Source organism: Kogia breviceps, chromosome 3 (genome assembly GCF_026419965.1).
Source record: "Kogia breviceps isolate mKogBre1 chromosome 3, mKogBre1 haplotype 1, whole genome shotgun sequence".
Taxonomy (NCBI): Eukaryota; Metazoa; Chordata; class Mammalia; order Artiodactyla; family Physeteridae; genus Kogia; species Kogia breviceps.
In genome coordinates this window covers 145,715,358-145,737,648 of record NC_081312.1, presented here as the reverse complement: position 1 = coordinate 145,737,648, position 22,291 = coordinate 145,715,358, and the positions used below count along the sequence as shown (strand labels likewise).

The following is a 22,291-nucleotide window of genomic DNA, read 5'->3' as shown; positions in this document are numbered from 1 at the left end:
TATATAAAATGACATTTTTATCACCTCAATGAAAAAGTAATAAATGTCATACTATTTCAAAATTCTAGATTTTAAAAAATAATTTTGGTAGACTCAATCCATATTTTATATAATTTATAGACTATAGTTTGTACTCTTTTTTTTTCCTAATTATCCTATCTACAAAATTTCTCTGAGGAAAATTAGTTAAAAAGGAAAGCATTATGGACTGGTTGTTAAAAATATATAACTGAATCTAAATCTTTAACAAAAATATCAGTGAGAAGAATTTCTAAGGAAACTTGAGTTCCAGGTGCTATTGATTTGCCATGCCACTTCAGGCAAATCACTTAACATCTCTATGTCCCCATTTTCTCATCTTTAAAATGAAGGAAGGGTCCTCTTAGCTCAAAAAAGTCTAGGATGCTATACTTCCTAAAGAATGCTTACAGTGTTTCATTCCCGTCTTGATAATTTTTATCCTCATGAAGCTGAATAAGACTCTTAAAAAAAAGGATAGGCATATAAACCTAATTTGGATGCTTTGGTTAGAAAAATCTAAAAGTGGCAGAAACAAGATTACAAACAAGTCAGAAATAATAAAACTTTATAAGCTAAAGCCAATTCGCTGGCAAGACATCATCAGGAATAAGCCTTTAGGCCCTGAATAAAGGGAAACTGAACGGGAATCTGGGTAGGGAAGTATGGGAAGAAGAGCACTGAAGAAAAAACTCGGAGGCAACATGAGTAACTGCAAATAGTCCTAAATTACATTAAAAATGGAAAACAATAAAAAATTAAATTAAAACAATAAAAATTAAATAAATATGGCTTCCATACACATGAGACTGAATTACAAACCTTAGTACGGTCTCACAAAATAAGCAATTGATCATACATTGTGGTAGATCAGTTATTTCTGAGCTTATGAATGTATGTATGTATATATGTATGTATGTAGTGTCTGTGTGTCTGAACAAAGAAGCTCATTTTAAAATTTCTATTATATATTAAGTGACTCATTTATCACACATCTTTCCACAAAAAAACTTGTCTGATACTACAGCATCTCCCTAGACCTAGGGAGATGTTTATATCTTATGTTAATTCCCCTCTACAACAATGATTTTTAAAAATATTTCAAATCATCTTTTGTTTTGTCAGATAAATTGCAAAGAATAAATTAAATGCTAAAAGTATAAAATAATGGAGTCATCTTGAATAATGGCAATGACATTTTTTTAGAGTATAACTTGGAACTTAAAACATTTCTGTCGGGCTTCCCTGGTGGAGCAGTGGTTGAGAGTCTGCCTGCTGATGCAGGGGACGCGGGTTCGTGCCCCGGTCCAGGAAGATCCCACATGCCGCGGAGCGGCTGGGCCCGTGAGACATGGCCGCTGAGCCTGTGCGTCCAGAGCCTGTGCCAGAGCCTGTGCTCCGCAATGGGAGAGGCCACGACAGTGAGAGGTCCATGTACAGCAAAAACAAAACAAAACAAAACAAAAAACATTTCTGTCATTTCTTACCTTCTACATACAATTCTAGTTGACAGAATGCTGTTCCACGTCGTACATGTGCCTTCATTCTTGCATTAGCATTGTCCGCAACAGGTGGTGTCAGTAATTCTAGTGCCTTACAAAAAAAAAAAAAAAAAAGGGAAAAATATAATTTCCTAATTTAAACTTGAGCAAAAACATGATAAAACTCAACTTTAAAACAATCCTCAAGCCCTCACCCACCTAAATTTTTTGCTTAACTAGGAAAGGAATTTATCAAATACATACATTTATGTTGAACAATTTTAGGACTTGTTCAATTGTTCCTATATGAGATTCATACCCTTGCCCCCAAACTTATGATTTAGTTTATCATTTGAAACCTCTACAGCTTTACCTTTACTAGCAGGGATGATTAAATAGCATTAATTTAATTAATGCTATTAATTATAGTATTATATATACTATATATAATGCTTCTATATTTAAATTTGGTGATTCAGTTTATTCACTCATTCAATAAATATTTGTTTGTGCCTGAAATTATGCTACTAAAAGGAAAACTGGATCATAAAAATATTGTCAGATCTTCAATAGCTTAATGAGATCAAAATATGAGGACTTGTTTCCTCCGTATCCTCAATCTCAAGGAGACACATAAGAGATTTTGCATGTGATTTCCCTTAAAACAAGTTACTATGATATGGGGAAAAAAAAGAAAAAAACTAGAAGTTTAAGATAATGACATGATATTCATAATGGAAATTAGAATATACTAAGTTACTCTGAAAATGGAAGAATTATCATAGAGATATCCTTTTACTGTGCAAGCGGTAGTGACACCAAGTGTTCTTCTATCTCGCATTAAGTCTGCAAAACTTTAATAAGAAAAAGGGTGAGCACAAACTGACAATCATTTACTAATATCCTTCTGAACTTCAACTGATAAACCAGGGCAATTGATAGGGGATCTCTAATCTAATGTGAAGTCTCAAGACACACTAGTTCCTTGTCCATTAAAAAAAAATTCTTTTTGGGGGGAATTCCCTGGGGGTCCATTGGTTAGGACTCTGTGCTTCCAATGCAGAGGACACAGGTTCGATCCCTAGTTGGGGAACTAAGATCCTGCAAGCCACGTGGCATGGACAAAAAAAAAAAAAAAAATTTTTTTTTCAGTAAAAAGATGTAATAAGCAAGATTTTTAAAATCTTTGCATCTAACTTATTCAAATTTAACTGACAAAAGGGCATCATTTAAACCAATAAATAGGAGCATAACAATTTTAAAGCACCATATATAAATTAATAGATACACATACCTTAGAAGAATCTTCTATGGCCTTGTGTAAGTTTTTCAGTTTTAGATGGCAAGCAGCCCGATTCAAATACAGTAGTGGAATCTTATTATTTAGTCTTATGGCTAAGTTGTATGCATTAATAGCTGCCAAATAGTTTTCTGTTGCAAACAATTTGCTAATGAGATGAAAACATAAAAGAAAAACAATGTAACACTAAAAGAGAAACACAGAAATAATATCTAATGATATTTGGCACAGGGGATGGATGGCTTCCTTTCTTTCCATTCCTTGTAAAATGGACATTGCGGGTGGCACTAAGCCCACCTATCCTCCATACATCAGCATGTAATCTGAACGGGACTGACCTCACCTCCACCTCCAAGGGTAGCCAATCAATAGCTTAAGCCAATAGGCATATTTCCATCCTCCCAGCTACAATGATTGACAAAGGGATGGATTTATGACCTAAACTGGTCTATTCAGAATGAAGCCTGTGATTTTATTACCAAAGTTGGAGAACGAAAAATTGGGAAAACTCCCCCTGCTGGACACAAATGAAGAAAGCACATGAGCCCAAATTGTTGCTGACCATTTTTAATACTGTGGGAGGAGCTAGCACTAGAATAAAGTTGATACTATTGAAATATGAAAAGGATAAAAAGGCAGTTAAGCTGTTGGATCAAGCTTTACCTGAAATGTAACACACCTTTAGCTTTTTAGTTATGTAAGCCAATAAATTCCTTTAAACATTAAGTCAGTTTAAATTGGGTTTCTCAGTTATTTGCAAAACAAAAGCATCCTAATAAATACACTCTTTCAGTTCAAACCTTCCGAAATTCTCGTCAAATAAAGAGTGTACATAATTAAAGGATGTATTTAAAACATAAAGTTTCTTTTTTGTTTTCAAGTACAATTCCTGGTATTTCGAAAAATGCATAAACATAAGGAAAATAGAAAATACTTTGCCAAATATAAAAGTGCCATAAAAACAACACTTTGTATTCATTTCCAGTCGATTGTACTGTACATTTTACAATTCTAGAATAATAAACACGATGACTTCAAAGGGAGACCCACCAAAGGAGCCAGCAAATCATGAATAAAAGGTAAAATGACACCACTGTGACCTCTAACCTAAGCCTGACTCAAGTTTCAAATAACTTCTGCAAACTAGAAAAGCTAATTCTGTGGGAACAGTTTACCTTTCTGAAATGTCTCATTTCAGCTAGGATGTTTCTGACTGCAAGTAACAGAAGCTCAACTCAAACTGGTTTAAACAAGGAAGGAAACAGATCACCTCACATGAAACAAGTTCAGAGGGAAAGGCTCCATGCCCAATATGATCAGCAGAACAGGAGCTTACCAAGGCCTCAGGTTCCTTCCATTTCTCCGCCCTACTGGACTCAGCAGCTACTTCATCCTGGAGCTGCTTTTCCTCATGCATAGTTCAAGGTGCAACATTCAGGTACAATATTCATTAGAAGAAAATGGGACAGTATTTTCTGGCATATGCTCCTTGAGAGCAAGAAAACCTTGCCCAGAAATCTCCCAGTTCACTTCCTTTCCCATCTCACTGACCAAAAATGTCCACCCTTAAAAAATATTTTGCCTTAAAAAACCCCACCAGTTTCTCCTGTTCTCAATCCGTCAACCCATTCTCTCTCTCTCCAGTTTCACTCCTCAATGCTATATACTGCTGTTTGGGAACTTTTAAAAAAAATTCAACCATATGACCATCTGTCCATGTTAATAAATATAGAGATATACTATTTTTTACAGACTACTCTCTCATTTGTGCAAGGATTTCTAAAACCAGTCTCCTCCTACTGATAGACACTTAGGTGTTTTGTTTCTCAATACTTAGCTTTTATAAACAATATTATAATACACATATACATAAAACACACACACACACACACCAGCAGTGTAATGAAAGCAATCCTGATTTGTTGCAGTCAATCAGAATTTATAGCTGAACTTGGGAAAGGGTCCCCACCCTAAGTCAGTCTACACACCTAAACACCTAAGCAAGGTCTACACACCTAAACAAACTAGGGACTCCGACAACAAGGATAAAAGGAGATGATAAATGTTGGCTAGATAACCTATTGTGTCTACTACAAACCTTCTTTTTAAATTAATTTAATTTTAATGTTAAAATTTACCATTTTAACCATTTTTAAGTGTACAGCTTAGTGGCATTAAATACATACACACTTTACACACTTTTGTACAACCATCAGCACCATCCAAATCTAGAACTTATTCACCTTCCCAAAATGAAACTCTACACCTACTGAACAATAACTCCCCATTCCCTCCTACCTTTGACAACCACCATTCTTTTTCTGTTTCTGTGAGTTTGACTACTCTAGGTACCTCATATAAGTGGAGTCATATAAGGACAATATTTGTCCTTTTGTGCCTAGCTTATTTTACTTAGCATAATGTCTTCAAGGTTCATCATGTTGTAGCACGTGCCAATATTTTCTTCCTTTCTAAGGTTGAATAATAGTCTACCGTATGGATATATCACATTTGTTTATTCATTTATCCATCAGTAGACTCTTGGGTTGCTTTCACCTTTTGGCTATTGTGACTAATGCTGCTATAAACATGGGTGTACAAATATCTGTTTGTGTCCCTGCTTTCAATACTTTTGTGTGTATATCTAGACACAGAACTGCTGGATCATATGGGAATTCTTTTTTTTTGGTCATGCTGCACAGCATGAAGGATCTTAGTTCCCTAACCAGGTTTCAAACCAGTGCCCCCTGCAATGGAAGCACGGAATCCTAACCACTGGACTGCCAGGGAATTCCCTCATATGGTAATCCTATTTCTAACTTTTTGAGAAGCCTCCATACTGTTTTCTCTACCATGCACCACCATTTTACATTCCCACCAACAGTGTTCAAGGGTTCCAATTTTTCTACAACCTCAGCAACACTTGTTATTTTCTGGGGTTTTTTTGGTTGTTGTTTGTTTGTTTGTTAATAATAGCCATCCTTCTGTGTGTGAAGTAGTGTCTCATTGTGCTTTTCATTTGCATTTTCTGAATGATTAGTGATGTTTGGCATCTTTCCACGTGCTTATTAGCCATGTGCATATCTTTGAAGAAAGGTCTATTTAAGTCCTTTGCACATTTTTTAATCAGGCTGTTTATTTTTTGCTGTTGAGTTGTAGAAGTTCTTTATATGTATTCTGATATTAACCCTTTTCAGATACAGATTTGCAAATATTTTCTCTATTCCATGTGTTGTCTTTTCACTCTGTTGACAGTGTCTTTGATGCAGAAAAGTTTTAAATTTTGATGCATTCCAAAATAACCATTTTTTCTTTTGTTGCCTGTGCTTTTGATGTTACATCCAAGAAATATTGCCAAATCCAATGTCATGAAGAACCCTATGTTTTCCCCTAAGAGTTTTATAGTTTTAGCTCTTATGTTTAGGTGTTTGATCCATTTTGAGTTAATTTTTGTATATGGTGTTAGGTAAGGGTTTAAATTCATTCTTTGGAATAAAGGCAGGCTGAAAATGAAATGAAAACTGGATATCCAGTTTTTCCAACACCATTTGTTGAAAAACAACATCCTTTCTCCATTAAATAATCTTAGCACCCTTGTTGAAAATCATTTGACCATATGATTTTCATATGAGAAGGTTGTTTCTGGGCTATCTATTCCATTGGTCTATATCTATATAAACCTTATATTAATACATTCATTTGGAGTTCCATTTTTCATCTTTAATATAAGTTTACAGTTTTATAATGTAACAGTTTTATCAGAAAAATTCTCCCAGATTCTAAGGGAAGAAGAGCTTACCATGAGCAGTATTAAAAGAACCAGTGTAGGATGTAGGAAACAAACTTATGGTTACCAGGAGGGAAAAGGGAGGAGAGGGATAAACTGGGAGATTGGGATTGACATATACACACTACTAGATATAAAACAGATAACTAATAAGGACCTACTAAATAACACAGGGAACTCTACTCAACACTCTGTAATGATCTATAGGGGAAAAGAATCTAAAAAAGAATGCATATATGTATATGTATAACAGATTCACTTTGCTGTGCACCTGAAACTAACACAACATTATAAATCAACTATACGCCAATAAAAATTAAAAAAAATAAAAGCCACTGTAGGAGGCATAATAGCAAGAAATATGAAGTATTAAACATTTTTAATGTTTAAATATATATTAAAATATAAATCCAAATGAACATTATATTCTTTAAAGTTCAATACCAGTATAAACATCCAATAAAGTATAATTTGCTTTATGGCTTTCAGAATGGTTCTGAACTCATAAATAGCTGAATTTCTAAAGGAAAGGGAAAAAAAATTAAACCTCTGTCTTAAGGGCAGTAGCCTTTGAACACCAAATTTAAACAGAGAAGCTAATAACCAGTAAGTCTTGCCTGATGGCTCCAAATAAAGCAATGCCAGTGAAAAGAACTATGAAAAAGTACTCATTCAAAACATATTGAGTCCTTATGGTACTGACTGTACAGAAAGAAGAAAAGAGATGTGGACAATTGCGAACACTCCTGTCATTTTTATGATGATTGATTGGTTTGACTTTGTAAAGAAAGAAATATTCTGATTGGCAATGGCCAAAAGGGCCAAACATTTTGAGCAACGGTTCACCATAGGAGAAGCTACAAGAAGCAGAAGTGATAAGAAAGAAGCAATGTGGAGGGAAGTAAAGAAAGGGGCAGAAAAGAGTTAAGAGAAATCAAAAGCAGTGGGGCTTACTTTGATACTAGGTATAAAATAGATAACTAATGAGAAAATACTGTATAGCACAGGGAACACTACTTAATGTGGTGACCTAAATGGGAAGGAAATCCAAAAAAGAGGGGATGTATGTATATGTATGGCTGATTCACTTTGCTGTACAGTATAAACTAACACAACATTGTAAAGCAACTATACTCCAATAAAAATTAATTTAAAAAAAGAACAAGATGTAGAATTTGTACGTTGATAGTACTGTTCTTTGTATACTGAGATGTTACAGATTATATGTCACACCGTCATTTTATATACATAGTAAGAAAAAATCTGCCAGTTAAACTATAACAATGTTTGCTTATTTAAAAAAAAAAAGCAGGGCTTCCCTGGTGGCGCAGTGGTTGAGAATCCGCCTGCCGATGCAGGGGACACGGGTTCGTGCCCCGGTCTGGGAAGATCCCACGTGCCGCGGAGTGGCTGGGCCCGTGAGCCGTGGCCGCTGAGCTTGCGCGTCCGGAGCCTGTGCTCCGCAACGGGAGAGGCCACAACAGTGAGGCCCGCATACCACACACACACACACACACACACACAAAAAAAAGCAGTAGGGCTTAGAAACAGCAGTGGAGGCAGAGAGTAACACATATTCCAATACAAGACACAACAGCTCTGTTTTGTGGGTAATAAGGACTCTAACAGCCACCTACCCCTCAAAAGACTTTTAAGGTCCTTGTTTCTTTCAGAATCTTATGTGGGTAGAAAACATTCTTGGTATTTCAAGAGCTTCTAAAACTGAGTATTAGTGCACCTTAGTGAAGGAACATCAACCAGTACAATTTAGCACTCAGGATGGAAGGAGGAAAAGGATACTGCATACAAAATAAAATACAAGTTAGGCCATAATAGGGACTGTACTGCAACAGAATATTATGGGCTATAAAATACATACAATCAGGGCTTCCCTGGTGGTGCAGTGGTTGAGAGTCCGCCTGCCAATGCAGGGGACACGGGTTTGTGCCCTGGTCCGGGAGGATCCCACATGTCGCGGAGCGGCTGGGCCCGTGAGCCATGGCCGCTGCGCCTGTGCGTCCGGAGCCTGTGCTCCGCAATGGGAGAGGCCACAACAGTGAGAGGCCCGCGTACAGCAAACAAACAAACATACAATCAACAAACAAAATTATAATTATGTCAAAGAAGTCATCTTAGGATATGGCTTCTAAACTTCTTTAAGTCAGGCAAAAGGTAGCAGCATAAGAAAACTGTCTTATCTCCATAAACAAATAAAGTTGTAAAAAATGCAGCAGAGCAAGGCAGATTTGGCAGATCTGTTCTGAAAGTAGGCAAGTACAAGAGGACACTGGGAAACAATTCTCCATGGGTCTTTTACCCTGCATGTCATATGTCAGATGCACTGACAGCTTCTGTTTGGGACTATCTTTTCAAAGATGTTTGTATAGTGCACAGCCTTGGAAGATAGAGATAGTGTCTCTCTCTGGAGCAAAGAATAGATTTGTTCACTGCTCAGTATAATAAAGATATTATCACCTCATGAGGTAAAAGTTGGACAGGTTTGCTAATAATCCTCTATAAAAAACTGTGTTCCTTAAGCTTGGCCTTCTCAGCTATGGTATAAAACCTACTGTGTGTACAGCATCCACCTGGGTCCCCCTCTGCATTGGCCCCATGGGACCTTAGGGGCAGAGGGGGACCAAGAAGAAGGTCACGCTGTTTGATGTGCCTTGAATAGTAAAGTCCTTTCTCTTTGACTCATGAGTCTACTGACTTCTGTCAGCACCAATGAAACTGTGGTAGGCTAACTCTTCACAGTTCTTGCCAGGGCATGGATCCAAACCAAAGTGTTAGAAAGAAATTCAATCTGGCAAATAGAACTGTGTGCTGTGTTGGGAGAAGATGGTAACAGGTGGTTAACAATCAGTATCAAAAAGTCCAACATGAAGTAAAAGGACATCCAGCCAGGCAGATAGAATCCAGCTACAGAAAATTCACAAACAGCAAGCAAACAGAAATTCAGACTGGCACAAGTTGGTACTTAGGTTAGTCAGTCATCTAATAGCAGGCTCCCACACCAAAGCTGGGGTTCAGAAGAGAATTAACTTGGGTGGAAAGAGAATAAGGAAAAGCAAAGCAGAGCCTCAGTCTTAAAAGGACTGGAGTATTAGGCAGGCTATAAAATCTGGCACTTAGGCCAAGAGAAAAAAAAAAAAGAAAATTTAGACACTAGAACTAATGTAGGTAATTTTATGTAACAATAGTAATATGATGCTGGGTGCTAGATTGTAGAATTATATATCCTTAATTTCCTCCTATCTAACATTACAATTTGCTGTAGAGAGTGAGGTATGCAGATGGCATTCAAGTGGTCCTAATGTGGGGGAAGAAGGAACTTTCAGACTGGGGTTAAGAGAGCATCCAAAAAAACGCAGGCTAAAACTCAAGTACAAAGTAACATCAGTGGGACAGAACAATGATTCATCTAACCTTATATGATTGTAAGTGACTGGAAGGGTAGCTATTATTTACAGATTCTGAGTCATGTAAGGCTGTTAAATAACAACACACCATGCACGTGTATAAATTAGAGCACAGAAACTGTTTTATGTGAAATGTTCTCAGTAAAAAGCTATCTAGTACAATGTTAATTGCCAACGGTAAAATGTTCTCATGAGCAAATAAAATTTCCTAAGCTTATACATTTTCCTGAAAGGTAGATTTGGCATTTAAAACTAAGACTTGGCAGTAAGAATGCTAGGTTAAAAAAATGAAAACATTCTATGGCTTTTTCTAAGAGTCTCTTTTGAGTAGATACAATCCCATAAACAGTTTTCTCAAACTATTGCTCTTTTGGAAGGCTTGTCCACTTCTACCCACGGGTTTAAAAACAATAAACGACAGTTGGACTGTTTTTGCCTGTGTAAATATAGAAGGCTAGCATGAAACAAAGCCTCTGGAGATGAAAGTATTTGAAAGTATTTTATCTTTTGGCTTAAATTCAACACTCCTTCTGAATGGGTTCTGTTACGTCTGTTTCTGTCTTCTGTACTGCATTACATTGCCAGAGAGGATACATTTCTCTCTAATAATTTGTACCTTTCCTTTTACCTGTTTGTACTTGGCACTATGATTAACTGTACTTTGTTTCTCTGGGTGTCACTAGTTACTAAGTTTCCTTCCATCTCTTGTCATTTTTAACTCTTTTCTTCTCCTATTTTGCTTCTCTTTCTTATTCTACTTAATTGGAGGCAGTGAGGAAAAAAGGTACAAAAAACAGAGACTGAAGTGATTACAGTCTACCAGTTACACCTGACTGCAACCAAGTACACTTTTGCACTAGGCTGCTGGCAATTCATTGCTTCTGCCAGCAGTCACACACACACACACACAAACACAAACACACACACACGGTCTTTTGCTGTACTTGTCAAATACCAACTTCAGCTCAATGACCTTATCTGCTCTTTCCACTCTTAAATTGAAATCACAGCATTAGTATATCAAAAATAAGACCAGACCAAACACTGTCTAAGACGTTTAGCCAGTCCCAGCACCAAAAACATCTTATGCCCAAGGACTTTCTAACCATCTCCATCAGCCTGCTATCTTTGGGCTGATCAAAAAGCATGCTTCTTCTTTGTCCTCACATGAAAGTTTGTATTTGCTGGTCTTTCCTTCTCTCATCCTACTCTATTCCTTTGTACTTTCTTATTCCTGTTCTTCCATAATTGACTCCAACTCCCACCCCAATCCTTTCTTAATCCTCAAATTTTCCACACAATGCTTTTAAAGTAAGCCTGGCTCTTTCCGGAGGGCAGTGCTATCTCTACCACTGTCTCTACTGAGGACCATCAGGGAAGGGGCTAGGACCATAGGACTTGGCATTTTCCAGACTCGCTTCTGCTAGTTCCAAGGTGTAATTCTCCCTTTATGAAAAAATCATCATCCTTTGGGACTCCTGACATCTTTACCCTATGGCCTTCTAGTCACTGTCATCTAACTGGCTTTTTAAAAGCATTATTCTCTTATTCACTGAGGGCTTTGAAACCTGGCTCCCAACATCTGTCTCCATCCCAATTTATGCGATAATTCCAGAAGATTCTAAGGTTTATGTATATGACCCATTTATCAATTTAGCCTTGAAATACCTGGGACTCCTTAACTCAAATTACCTTCCCTTCAACTTCACTTTTGCAACCCACTCCCTGGGCCACATCTTGGACTTTGTCGTCACCTGAATTGTAATACTTCAGCGATATCAAATGCTGGAATCCCAGCCACTGACCAGAACTCTCTATTCTGCAAACTTTCCCTTTATAGTCAACCTTCAACCTTTACAGTGCCCTCTAATTTCTTAACTGCTCTGTTTTCTCTTAGTCTACTGGGCCCCTCATGGCATCTCTTCCTTTCTAACCCAGCCTAGATTTCATAGTTAAATATCTGAGCTATTTTTCCATGAGCAATCTAGTCCCTTGCACTACTAGTCTTCTGCTGTACTTGTCAGTCAAAACTCCAACCTTGGATCAATGATCGATTCTTAAATCCAAAACACTAAACACTATAGAAGATAAATCATATAGCTAAACTGACTAGCATCTCTATGAATTCACGTTCGCTAATCTAGCAGAGCCCTCAGCAGTACCCACCAAGCAATTATTGTTAGAAATTTATCTAGTTTCATAATTGCCTTCACTTTCTTCCCTTCCATCTCAGAAAATAAACTCTCTATTACAACTGAATCTTTCAATATTTTCTAGACCAAAGAAACCAATCCAACAGGGGAGCACATTCAGCTATGCACACTTCAGCACTCTCAGGCTGCAAGGAAGAGCAATTCATAGCCATACCACTTGGACTGCCTTCACGAAGGCTAAACAATTGGAACAAAAGGACAGGAAGAAGATGTTATTCATCTGTGAGATGTGCACAGCACTATCTGAAACATAAGCTTCATAATCATATTGACCTGGGATTGAATCCTGGTTCTACTCATAAACTACCACCTTAGACAAGTTTCGTAACCTCTCTAGCCCTGTTCTACATTTATAAAATCGTGATAAAGATAATAATATCCAACTAGCTAGATTGCTAAAGGAATTAAAAGAGCTATTTTGTGTAAAGCTGCTAGCCTCTCAATAAACATTTGTTAAATGAGTGCAAAAGTAGTGGTTCCTAGCCAACTACAGCTGTGAGGATTTAATGATAGTATATGTGAAGCTCCTGTAACCTATCACAAGCTATGAACATAATAACTGTGATTATGACAATGGTAGCTTAAAGATAAGCAAACACAATTAAACAAATAATTTAGACAGGATAAACCTGGGAGGCAGGTTAGGCAGAAGGCCAGCAGACTGGGTAAAAACCAAGGGCGGGGAGGAGCTTCAAGATGGCAGAAGCATAAGACGCGGCGATCACTCTCCTCTCCACAAATACATCAGAAATACATCTACATGTGGAACTGCTCCTATAGAACACCCACTGAACGCTGGCAGAAGACCTCACACCTTCCAAAAGGCAAGAAACTCCCCATGTACCTGGGTAGGGCAAAAGAAAAAAGAAAAAACAGAGACAAAGAATAGGGACGGGACTTGCACCAGTGGGAGGGAGCTGTGAAGGAGGAAAGGTTTCCACACACGAGAAGCCCCTTTGCGGGCGGAGACTGCGGGTGGCGGAGGGGGAAGCTTCGGAGCCGTGGAGGAGAGCGCAGTAACAGGGTGCGGAGGGCAAAGCGGAGAGATTCCCGCAGAGGATTGGTGCTGACCAGCACTCACCAGCCCGAGAGGCTTGTCTGCTCACCCGCCAGGGCGGGCAGGAGCTGGGAGCTGAGGCTTGGGCTTCGGTCGGATCCCAGGGAGAGGACTGGGGTTGGCTGCGTGAACACAGCCTGAAGAGGGCTAGTGCGCCACAGCTAGCCGGGAGGGAGTCCGGGAAAAGTCTGGAGCTGCCAAAGAGGCAAGAGACCTTTTCTTCCCTCTTTGCTTCCTGGTGCGCAAGGAGAGGAGATTAACAGCGCCACTTAAAGGTGTTCCAGAGAGGGGCGTGAGCTGTGGCTATCAGCGCAGACCCTAGAGATGGGCATGGGATGCTAAGGCTGCTGCTGCCGCCACCAAGAAGCCTGTGTGCGAGCACAGGTCACTCTCTACACCTCCCCTCCCGGGAGCCTGTGCAGCCTGCCACTGCCAGGGTCCCGTGATCCAGGGAGAACTTCCCCAGGAGAACGCATGGCACGCCTCAGGCTGGTGCAACATCACGCCGGCCTCTGCCGCCGCAGGCTCGCCCCTCATTTGTACCCCTCCCTCACCCCGGCCTGAGTGAGCCAGAGCCCCCGAATCAGCTGCTGCTTTAATCCCAAACTGTCTGAGCAAAGAACAGACACCCTCAGGTGACCTACATGCAGAGGCGGGTCCAAATCCAAAGCTGAACCCTGGGAGCTGTGCGAACAAAGAAGAGAAAGGGAAATTTCTCCCAGCAGCCTCGGGAACAGAGGATTAAATCTCCGCAATCAACTTGATGTACCCTGCATCGGTGGAATACCTGAATAGACAATGAATCATCCCAAATTGAGGAGGTGGACTTTGGGAGCAAACATATATTTCTTTCCCCTTTTTCTCTTATTGTGAGTGTGTATGGGTATGCTCTGTGTGTGATTTTGTGTGTATAGCTTTGCTTTAAACATTTGTCCTAAAGTTCTCTGTCAGTCCGTTTTTTGTTTTCTTAAAAAAATTGTTTTCTTAATAATTATTTTTTATTTTAATAACTTTATTTTATTTTATTTTCTTCTTTCTTTCTTTCTTTTTTTTTCCCCTTTAATTCTGAGCCGTGTGGAGGACAGGCTCTTGGTTCTCCAGCCAGGCGTCAGGGCTGAGCCTCTGAGGTGGGAGAGACAAATTCAAGACACTGGTCCACAAGAGACCTCCCAGCTCCATGTAATATCAAACGGCAAAAATCTTCCAGAGATCTCCATCTCAACGCCAAGACCCAGCATCACTCAATGACCAGAAAGCTACAGTGCTGGACACCCTGTGCCAAACAACTAGCAAGACAAGAACACAACCCCATCCATTAGCAGAGAGGCTGCCTAAAATTATAATAAGGCCACAGACACCCCAAAACACACCACCAGATGTGGATCTGCCCACCAGAAAGACAAAATCCAGCCTCATCCACCAGAACACAGGCAACAGTCCCCTCCACCAGGGAGCCTACACAACCCACTGAACCAACCTTAGCCACTGGGAACAGACACCAAAAACAATCGGAACTACGAACGTGCAGTCTGCGAAAAGGAGACCCCAAATACAGTAAGTTAAGCAAAATGAGAAGACAGAGAAACACACAGCAGATGAAGTAGTGAGGCAGACCCCCACCAGACCCAACAAATGAAGAGGAAATAGGCAGTCTACCTGAAAAAGAATTCAGAATAATGATAGTAAAATGATCCAAAATCCTGGAAATAGAATGGAGAAAATACAAGAAAAGTTTAACAAAGACTTAGAAGAACTAAAGAGCAAACAGTGATGAACAACACAATAAATGAAATTTAAAATTCTCTAGAAGGGAACAATAGCATAATAACTAAAGCAGAAGAAAGGATAAGTGACCTGGAAGATAAAATAGTGGAAATAACTACTGCAGAGCAAAATAAAGAAAAAAGAATGAAAAGAACTGAGGACAGTCTCAGAGACTTCTGGGACAACATTAAACGCACCAACATTCGAATTATAGGAGTCCCAGAAGAAGAAGGAAAGAAAGAAAGGGACTGAGAAAATATTTGAAGAGACTATAGTTAAAATTCCCTAAAATGGGAAAGGAAATAGTTAATCAAGTCCAGGAAGCACAGAGAGTCCTACACAGGACAAATTCAAGGAGAAACATGCCAAGACACATATTAATCAAACTATGAAAAATTAAATACAAAGAAAAAACATTAAAAGTAGCAAGGGAAAAACAACAAATAACACACAAGGGAATCTGCATAAGGTTAACAGCTGATCTTTCAGCAGAAACTCTGCAAGCCAGAAGGAAGTGGCAGGACATATTTAAAGTGATGAAGGAGAAAAACCTACAACCAAGATTACTCTACCCAGTAAGGATCTCAATCAGATTTGATGGAGAAATTAAAACATTTACAGACAAGCAAAAGCTAAGAGAATTCAGCACCACCAAACCAGCTTTACAACAAATGATAAAGGAACTTCTCTAGGCAGGAAACACAAGAGAAGCAAAAGACCTACAATAACAAACCCCAAACAATTAAGAAAATGGTAATAGGAACATACATATCGATAATTACCTTAAATGTTAATGGATTAAATGCTCCAAACAAAAGACACAGACTGGCTGAATGGATACAAAAACAAGACCCATATATATGCTGTATAAAAGAGACCAACTTCAGACCTAGGGACACATACAGACTGAAAGTAAGGGGATGGAAAAAGATATTCCATGCAAATGGAAATCAAAAGAAAGCTGGAGTAGCAATTCTCATATCAGACAAAATAGACCTTAAAATAAAGACTATTACAAGAGACAAAGACACTACATAATGATCAAGGGATCAATCCAAGAAGAAGATACAACAATTGTAAATATTTATGCACCCAACCGAGGAGCACCTCAATACATAAGGCAAATACTAACAGCCATAAAAGGGGGAATCGACAGTAACACAATCATAGTAGGGGACTTTAACATCCCACTTTCACCAATGGACAGATCATCGAAAATCAAAATAAATAAGGAAACACAAGCTCTAAATGATACATTAAACAAGATGGACTTAATTGATATTCATAGGACATTCCATCCAAAAACAACAGAATACACATTCTTCTCAAGTGCTCACGGAATATTCTCCAGGATAGATCATATCTTGGATCACATATCAAGCCTTGGTAAATTTAAGAAAATTGAAATTGTATCCAGTATCTCTTCCGACCACAACACTATGAGACTAGATATCAATTACAGGAAAAAAAAACTGTAAAAAATACAAACACATGGAAGCTAAACAATACACTACTTAATAAGCAAGAGATCACTGAAGAAATCAAAGAGGAAATTTTTTAAAAAGCTAGAAAAAAATGACAATGAAAACACAACGAACCGAAACCTATGGGAGGCAACAAAAGCAGTTCTAAGAGGGAAATTTATAGCAGTATGATCCTACCTCAAGAAACAAGAAACATCTCAAATAAACATCCTAACCTTACACCTAAAGCAATTAGAGAAAGAAGAACAAAAAAACCCCCAAAGTTAGCAGAGGAAAGAAATCATCAACATCAGATCAGAAATAAATGAAAAAGAAATGAAGGAAACGATAGCAAAGATCAATAAAACTAAAAGCTGATTCTTTAAGAAGATAAGCAAAATTGATAAACCACTAGCCAGACTCACCAAGAAAACAAGGGAGAAGATTCAAATCAATAGAATTAGAAATGAAAAAGGAGACGTAACAAATGACACTGCAGAAATACAAAAGATAATGAGAGATTACTACAAGCAACACTATGCCAATAAAATGGACAACCTGGAAGAAATGGACAAATTCTTAAAAATGCACAACCTGCCGAGACTGAACAAGGAAGAAACAGAAAACATGAACAGACCAATCTCAAGCACTGAAATTGAAACTTCGATTAAAAATCTTCCAAAATACAAATGCCAGGACCAGATGGCTTCACAGGTGAATTCTATCAAACATTTAGAGAACAGCTAACACCTATCCTTCTCAAATTCTTCCAAATGATAGCAGAGGGAGGAACACTCCCAAACTCATTCTATAAGGCCACCATCACCCTGATACCAAAACTAGACAAAGATGTCACAAAGAAAGAAAACTACAGGCCAATATCACTGATGAACATAGATGCAAAAATCCTCAACAAAATACTAGCAAACAGAATCCAACAGCACATTAAAAGGATCATACACCATGATCAAGTGGGGTTTATTCCAGGAATGCAAGGATTCTTCAATATATGCAAATCAATCAACATGATACACCATATTAATAAATTGAAGGAGAAAAAACATATGATCATCCCAATAGATGCAGAGAAAGCTTTTGACAAAATTCAACACCATTTATGATAAAAACCCTGCAGAAAGTAGGTATAGAGGGAAATTTCCTCAACATAATAAAGGCCATATATGACAAACCCACAGACAACATCGTCCTCAATGGTGAAAAACTGAAACCATTTCCACTAAGATCAGGAACAAGACAAGGTTGCCCACTCACCACTATTATTCAACACAGTTTTGGAAGTTTTAGTGACAGCAATCAGAGAAGAAAAAGAGATAAAAGGAATCCAAATCGGAAATGAAGAAGTAAAGCTGTCACTGTTTGCAGATGACATGATTCTATACATAGAGAATCCTAAAGATGCTACCAGAAAACTACTAGAGTTAATCAATGAATTTGGTAAAGTAGCAGGATACAAAATTAATGCACAGATACCTCTGGCATTCTTATACACTAATGATGAAATATCTGAAAGTGAAATTAAGAAAACCCTCTCATTTACCACTGCAACAAAAAAATAAAATATCTAGGAATAAACCTACCTAAGGAGACAAAAGACCTGTATGCAGAAAATTATAAGACACTGATGAAAGAAATTAAAGATGATACAAATAGATGGAGACATATACCATGTTCTTGGATTGGAAGAATCAACATTGTGAAAATGACTCTACTACCCAAAGCAATCTACACATTCAATGCAATCCCTATCAAACAACCAGTAGCATTTTTCACAGAACTAGAACAAAAAATTTCACAATTTGTATGGAAACACAAAAGACCCCAAATAGCCAAAGCAATCCTGAGAATGAAAAATGGAGCTGGAGGAACAAGGCTCCCTGACTTCAGACTATACTACAAAGCTATAGAAATCAAGACAGTATGGTACTGGCACAAAAACAGAAATATAGATCAATGGAACAGGATAGAAAGCCCAGAGATAAACCCACGCACATATGGTCACCTTATCTTTGATAGAGCAGGCAAGAATATACAGTGGAGAAAAGACAGCCTCTTCAGTAAGTGGTGCTGGGAAAACTGGACAGCTACCTGTAAAAGTATGAAATTAGAACACTCCCTAACACCATATACAAAAATAAACTCAAAATGGGTTAAAGACCTAAATGTAAGGCCAGACACTATCAAACTCTTATAGGAAAACATAGACAGAACACTATGACATATATCACAGCAAGATCCTTTTTGACCCACCTCCTAGAGAAATGGAAATAAAAACAAAACTAAACAAATGGGACCTAATGAAACTATAAAGCTTTTGCACAGCAAAGGAAACCATAAACAAGACCAAAAGACAACCCTCAGAATGGGAGAAAAGATTTGCAAATGAAGCAACTGACAAAGGATTAATGTCCAAAATATATAAGCAGCTCAGGCAGCTCAATATCAAAAAAACAAACAACCCAATCCAAAAATGGGCAGAAGACCTAAATAGACATTTCTCCAAAGAAGATAGATTGCCAACAAACACATGAAAGAATGCTCAACATCATTAATCATTAGAGAAATGCAAATCAAAACTACAATGAGATATCATCTCACACTGGTCAGAATGGACATCATCAAAAAATCTAGAAATAATAAATGCTGGAGAGGGTGTGGAAAAAAGGGAACCCTCTTGCACTGTTGGTGGGAATGTAAATTGATACAGCCACTATGGAGAACAGTATGGAGGTTCCTTAAAAAACTACAAATAGAACTACCATATGACCCAACAATCCCACTACTGGGCATATACCCTGAGAAAACCATAATTCAAAAAGAGTCAAGTACCAAAATGTTCATTGCAGCTCTATTTACTATAGCCAGGACATGGAAGCAACCTAAGTGTCCATGAACAGATGAATGGATAAAGAAGATGTGGCACATATATACACTGGAATATTACTCAGTCATAAAAAGAAATGAAATTGAGTTATTTGTAGTGAGCTGGATGGACCTGGAGTCTGTCATACAGAGTGAAGTAAGTCAGAAAGGGAAAAACAAATACCATATGCTAACACATATATATGGAATCTAAGAAAAAAAATGTCAAGAAGAGCCTAGGGGTAGGACGGGAATAAAGACACAGACCTACTAGAGCATGGACTTGAGGATATGGGGAGGGGGAAGGGTAAGCTGTGATGAAGTGAGAGAGTGGCATGGACATATATACACTACCAAACGTAGTGTGGATAGCTAGTGGGAAGCAGCCACATGGCACAGGGAGATCAGCTAGGTGGTTTGTGACCACTTAGAGGGGTGGGATAGGGAGGGTGGGAGGGAGGGAGATGCAAGAGGGAAGACATTGGGAACATATGTATATGTAAAACTGATTCACTTTGTTGTAAAGCAGAAACCAACACACCATTGTAAAGCAATTATACTCCAATAAAGTTGTTTTAAAAAAAAGAAATAAAAAGAAATGAAGGAAACGATAGCAAAGATCAATAAAACTAAAAGCTGGTTCTGGAGAAGATAAACAAAACTGATAAACCATTAGCCAGACTCATCAAGTAAACAAGGGAGAAGATTCAAATCAATAGAATTAGAAATGAAAAAGGAGATGTAACAACTGACACTGCAGAAATACAAAGGATCATGAGAGATTACTACAAGCAACACTATGCCAATAAAATGGACAACCTGGAAGAAACGGACAAATTCTTAAAAATGCACAACCTTCTGAGACTGAACCAGGAAGAAATAGAAAATATGAACAGGCCAACTACAAGCACTGAAATTCAAACTGTGATTAAAAATCTTCCAACAAACAAAAGCTCAGGACCAGATGGCTTCACAGGTGAATTCTATCAAACATTTAGAGAAGAGCTAACATCTATCCTTCTCAAACTCTTCCAAATGATAGCAGAGGGAGGAACACACCCACACTCCTTCTACGAGGCCACCATCACCCTGATACCAAAACCAGACAAAGATGTCACAAAGAAAGAAAACTACAGGCCAATATCACTGATGAACATAGATGCAGAAATCCTCAACAAAATACTAGCAAACAGAATCCAACAGCACATTAAAAGGATCATACACCATGATCAAGTGGGGTTTATCCCAGGAATGCAAGGATTCTTCAATATATGCAAATCAATCAATGTGATACACCATATTAACAAATTGAAGGAGAAAAACCATATGATCATCTCAATAGATGCAAAGAAAGCTTTCAACAAAATTCAACACCCATTTATAATGAATGCAAATTTTAACAAGAGGAAAAACAAAAACAAAATCGGGATAAACCATCTACCTTTGGCCTTGACCCAATTTTCTCCACTCTTCTCGAGGACAGTTCAGCCACCTCTTCTGTCTCATCTGCACATCTATTCAAACCTTTTCTATTCTTAAAGAACAAGACAAAACAAAAACTCTCCAAGTTTCTATTCCATTGGCTTCTGGTAGTATTTTTGTGTACTCCTTTGTTTTACCAGATCTTCAAATGTTGGTAGGTCACAGGGTTTTATCCTTAGGCCACTACTCCTCTGGTCTACGTGCTCTTTTCAGATATCTCACCTACTCTTGTAAGTCAACTGCTACATAAATGCTGATAACCTCCAAATCCATAATACACTGCTGGCCTCTCCCCTGAGTTTCAAACTTGCTGGACACTGTCAGCCAGACTGACCAAGAGGCAGCTCAAACTCAACATATTCAAAACTGAACTTACCTACATTCCCTCCTAAATGGCCCTCTTCTAGAGTTCTCTAATTCAGTTGTTGGCATCATATAATCAATCATTCAAACTAGAAACCCAAAGTCGCCCACAACTACTCTTCTCTCACTCCCCAACAATCACTCAAGAAATCCTTCCTATCTTACCTCCTGAATATTTCTCACATTGCTCTCCTCTTTACCCTATAACAATGTCATAATGGTTCAAGACCTCTGTCATAGTTTCTGCAACACATTTTTTCCCACCTTACAGAATAAAATATAAGAATAACACGAGGCCACTGCCTATTTTTCTGGGTTCATTTGGCATTATTCCTAGCATCAAATTTATGTTTTAGCAAGCAATAAACTACCCAGTTCCTGACCTATATATCACACTATTATTGTCTCTGAGCTTTTGCTCATACTGTCTCCCCTGCTTAAAATGAATGCCTTTCTTTCCTTCCTCCTGAAACTCCTACTTATCATTAAGAGGAGCTCAGGTGCTATATTCTCTAGGAAGCTCTTCCTGAAACTACCTTTCTTCCTTTAAGGTTAGGTGCCCCTCTTCCTTACTCTCATTTTACCTTGTTCTTTCTATGTATTGTACTTCCCACACAGTGTTATAAGTATTTGTATATATCCCTCTCCTTTACTCATCTCTGTAGCTCAGAGCCTAGCCTACAGTCTGACAAATCCAAGCAATCAACAGATATTTATTTAATGGTTTAATAGATGGAGAAGAAGGGAGAGAAGGAGAGGGGATTTTTGTTGGGAGTAAGAGGAACAAACCTGTCAGCCCCAGGCTTCTGAACTTCAGAAAAATTGTTAACTCCAGCTCAACTCCACAAATCTCTGGTGTTCTTATCAGATACGAGAAAAGACCAAGAAAGAACAGAGAGAAGATGAGAAAAGAAAAACACAGACTTTGTGGTTAGACAGATAAATCTCCCCACCAAAGATGTCCACATCCTAATCCCCAAAACCTGTGAATATATTAACTAATATGGTTAGTTAGAAAGGACCTTGCAGATGTGATTAAGTTAAGGATCTTGCAGTAGGAG

At 38.2% G+C, this 22,291-nt stretch overlaps 1 protein-coding gene across 2 annotated transcripts in view; it reads right to left on the bottom strand.

Annotated features, from left to right (window-relative positions):
* DNAAF4 (dynein axonemal assembly factor 4) overlaps positions 1–22,291 on the bottom strand; it is an 84,438-nt gene that overhangs the window by 777 nt on the left and 61,370 nt on the right. Inside the window, exons 7-8 of one of the 2 annotated variants that reach the window (XM_059056277.2) lie at positions 2,794–2,947; positions 1,506–1,611 (exon numbers count right to left, since the gene is read on the bottom strand). In XM_059056277.2, coding sequence (XP_058912260.1) covers positions 1,506–1,611; positions 2,794–2,947 — 260 coding nt within the window. The remainder of the gene's footprint in view (positions 1–1,505; positions 1,612–2,793; positions 2,948–22,291) is intronic. The other variant, XM_059056280.2, reaches the window with a different exon arrangement.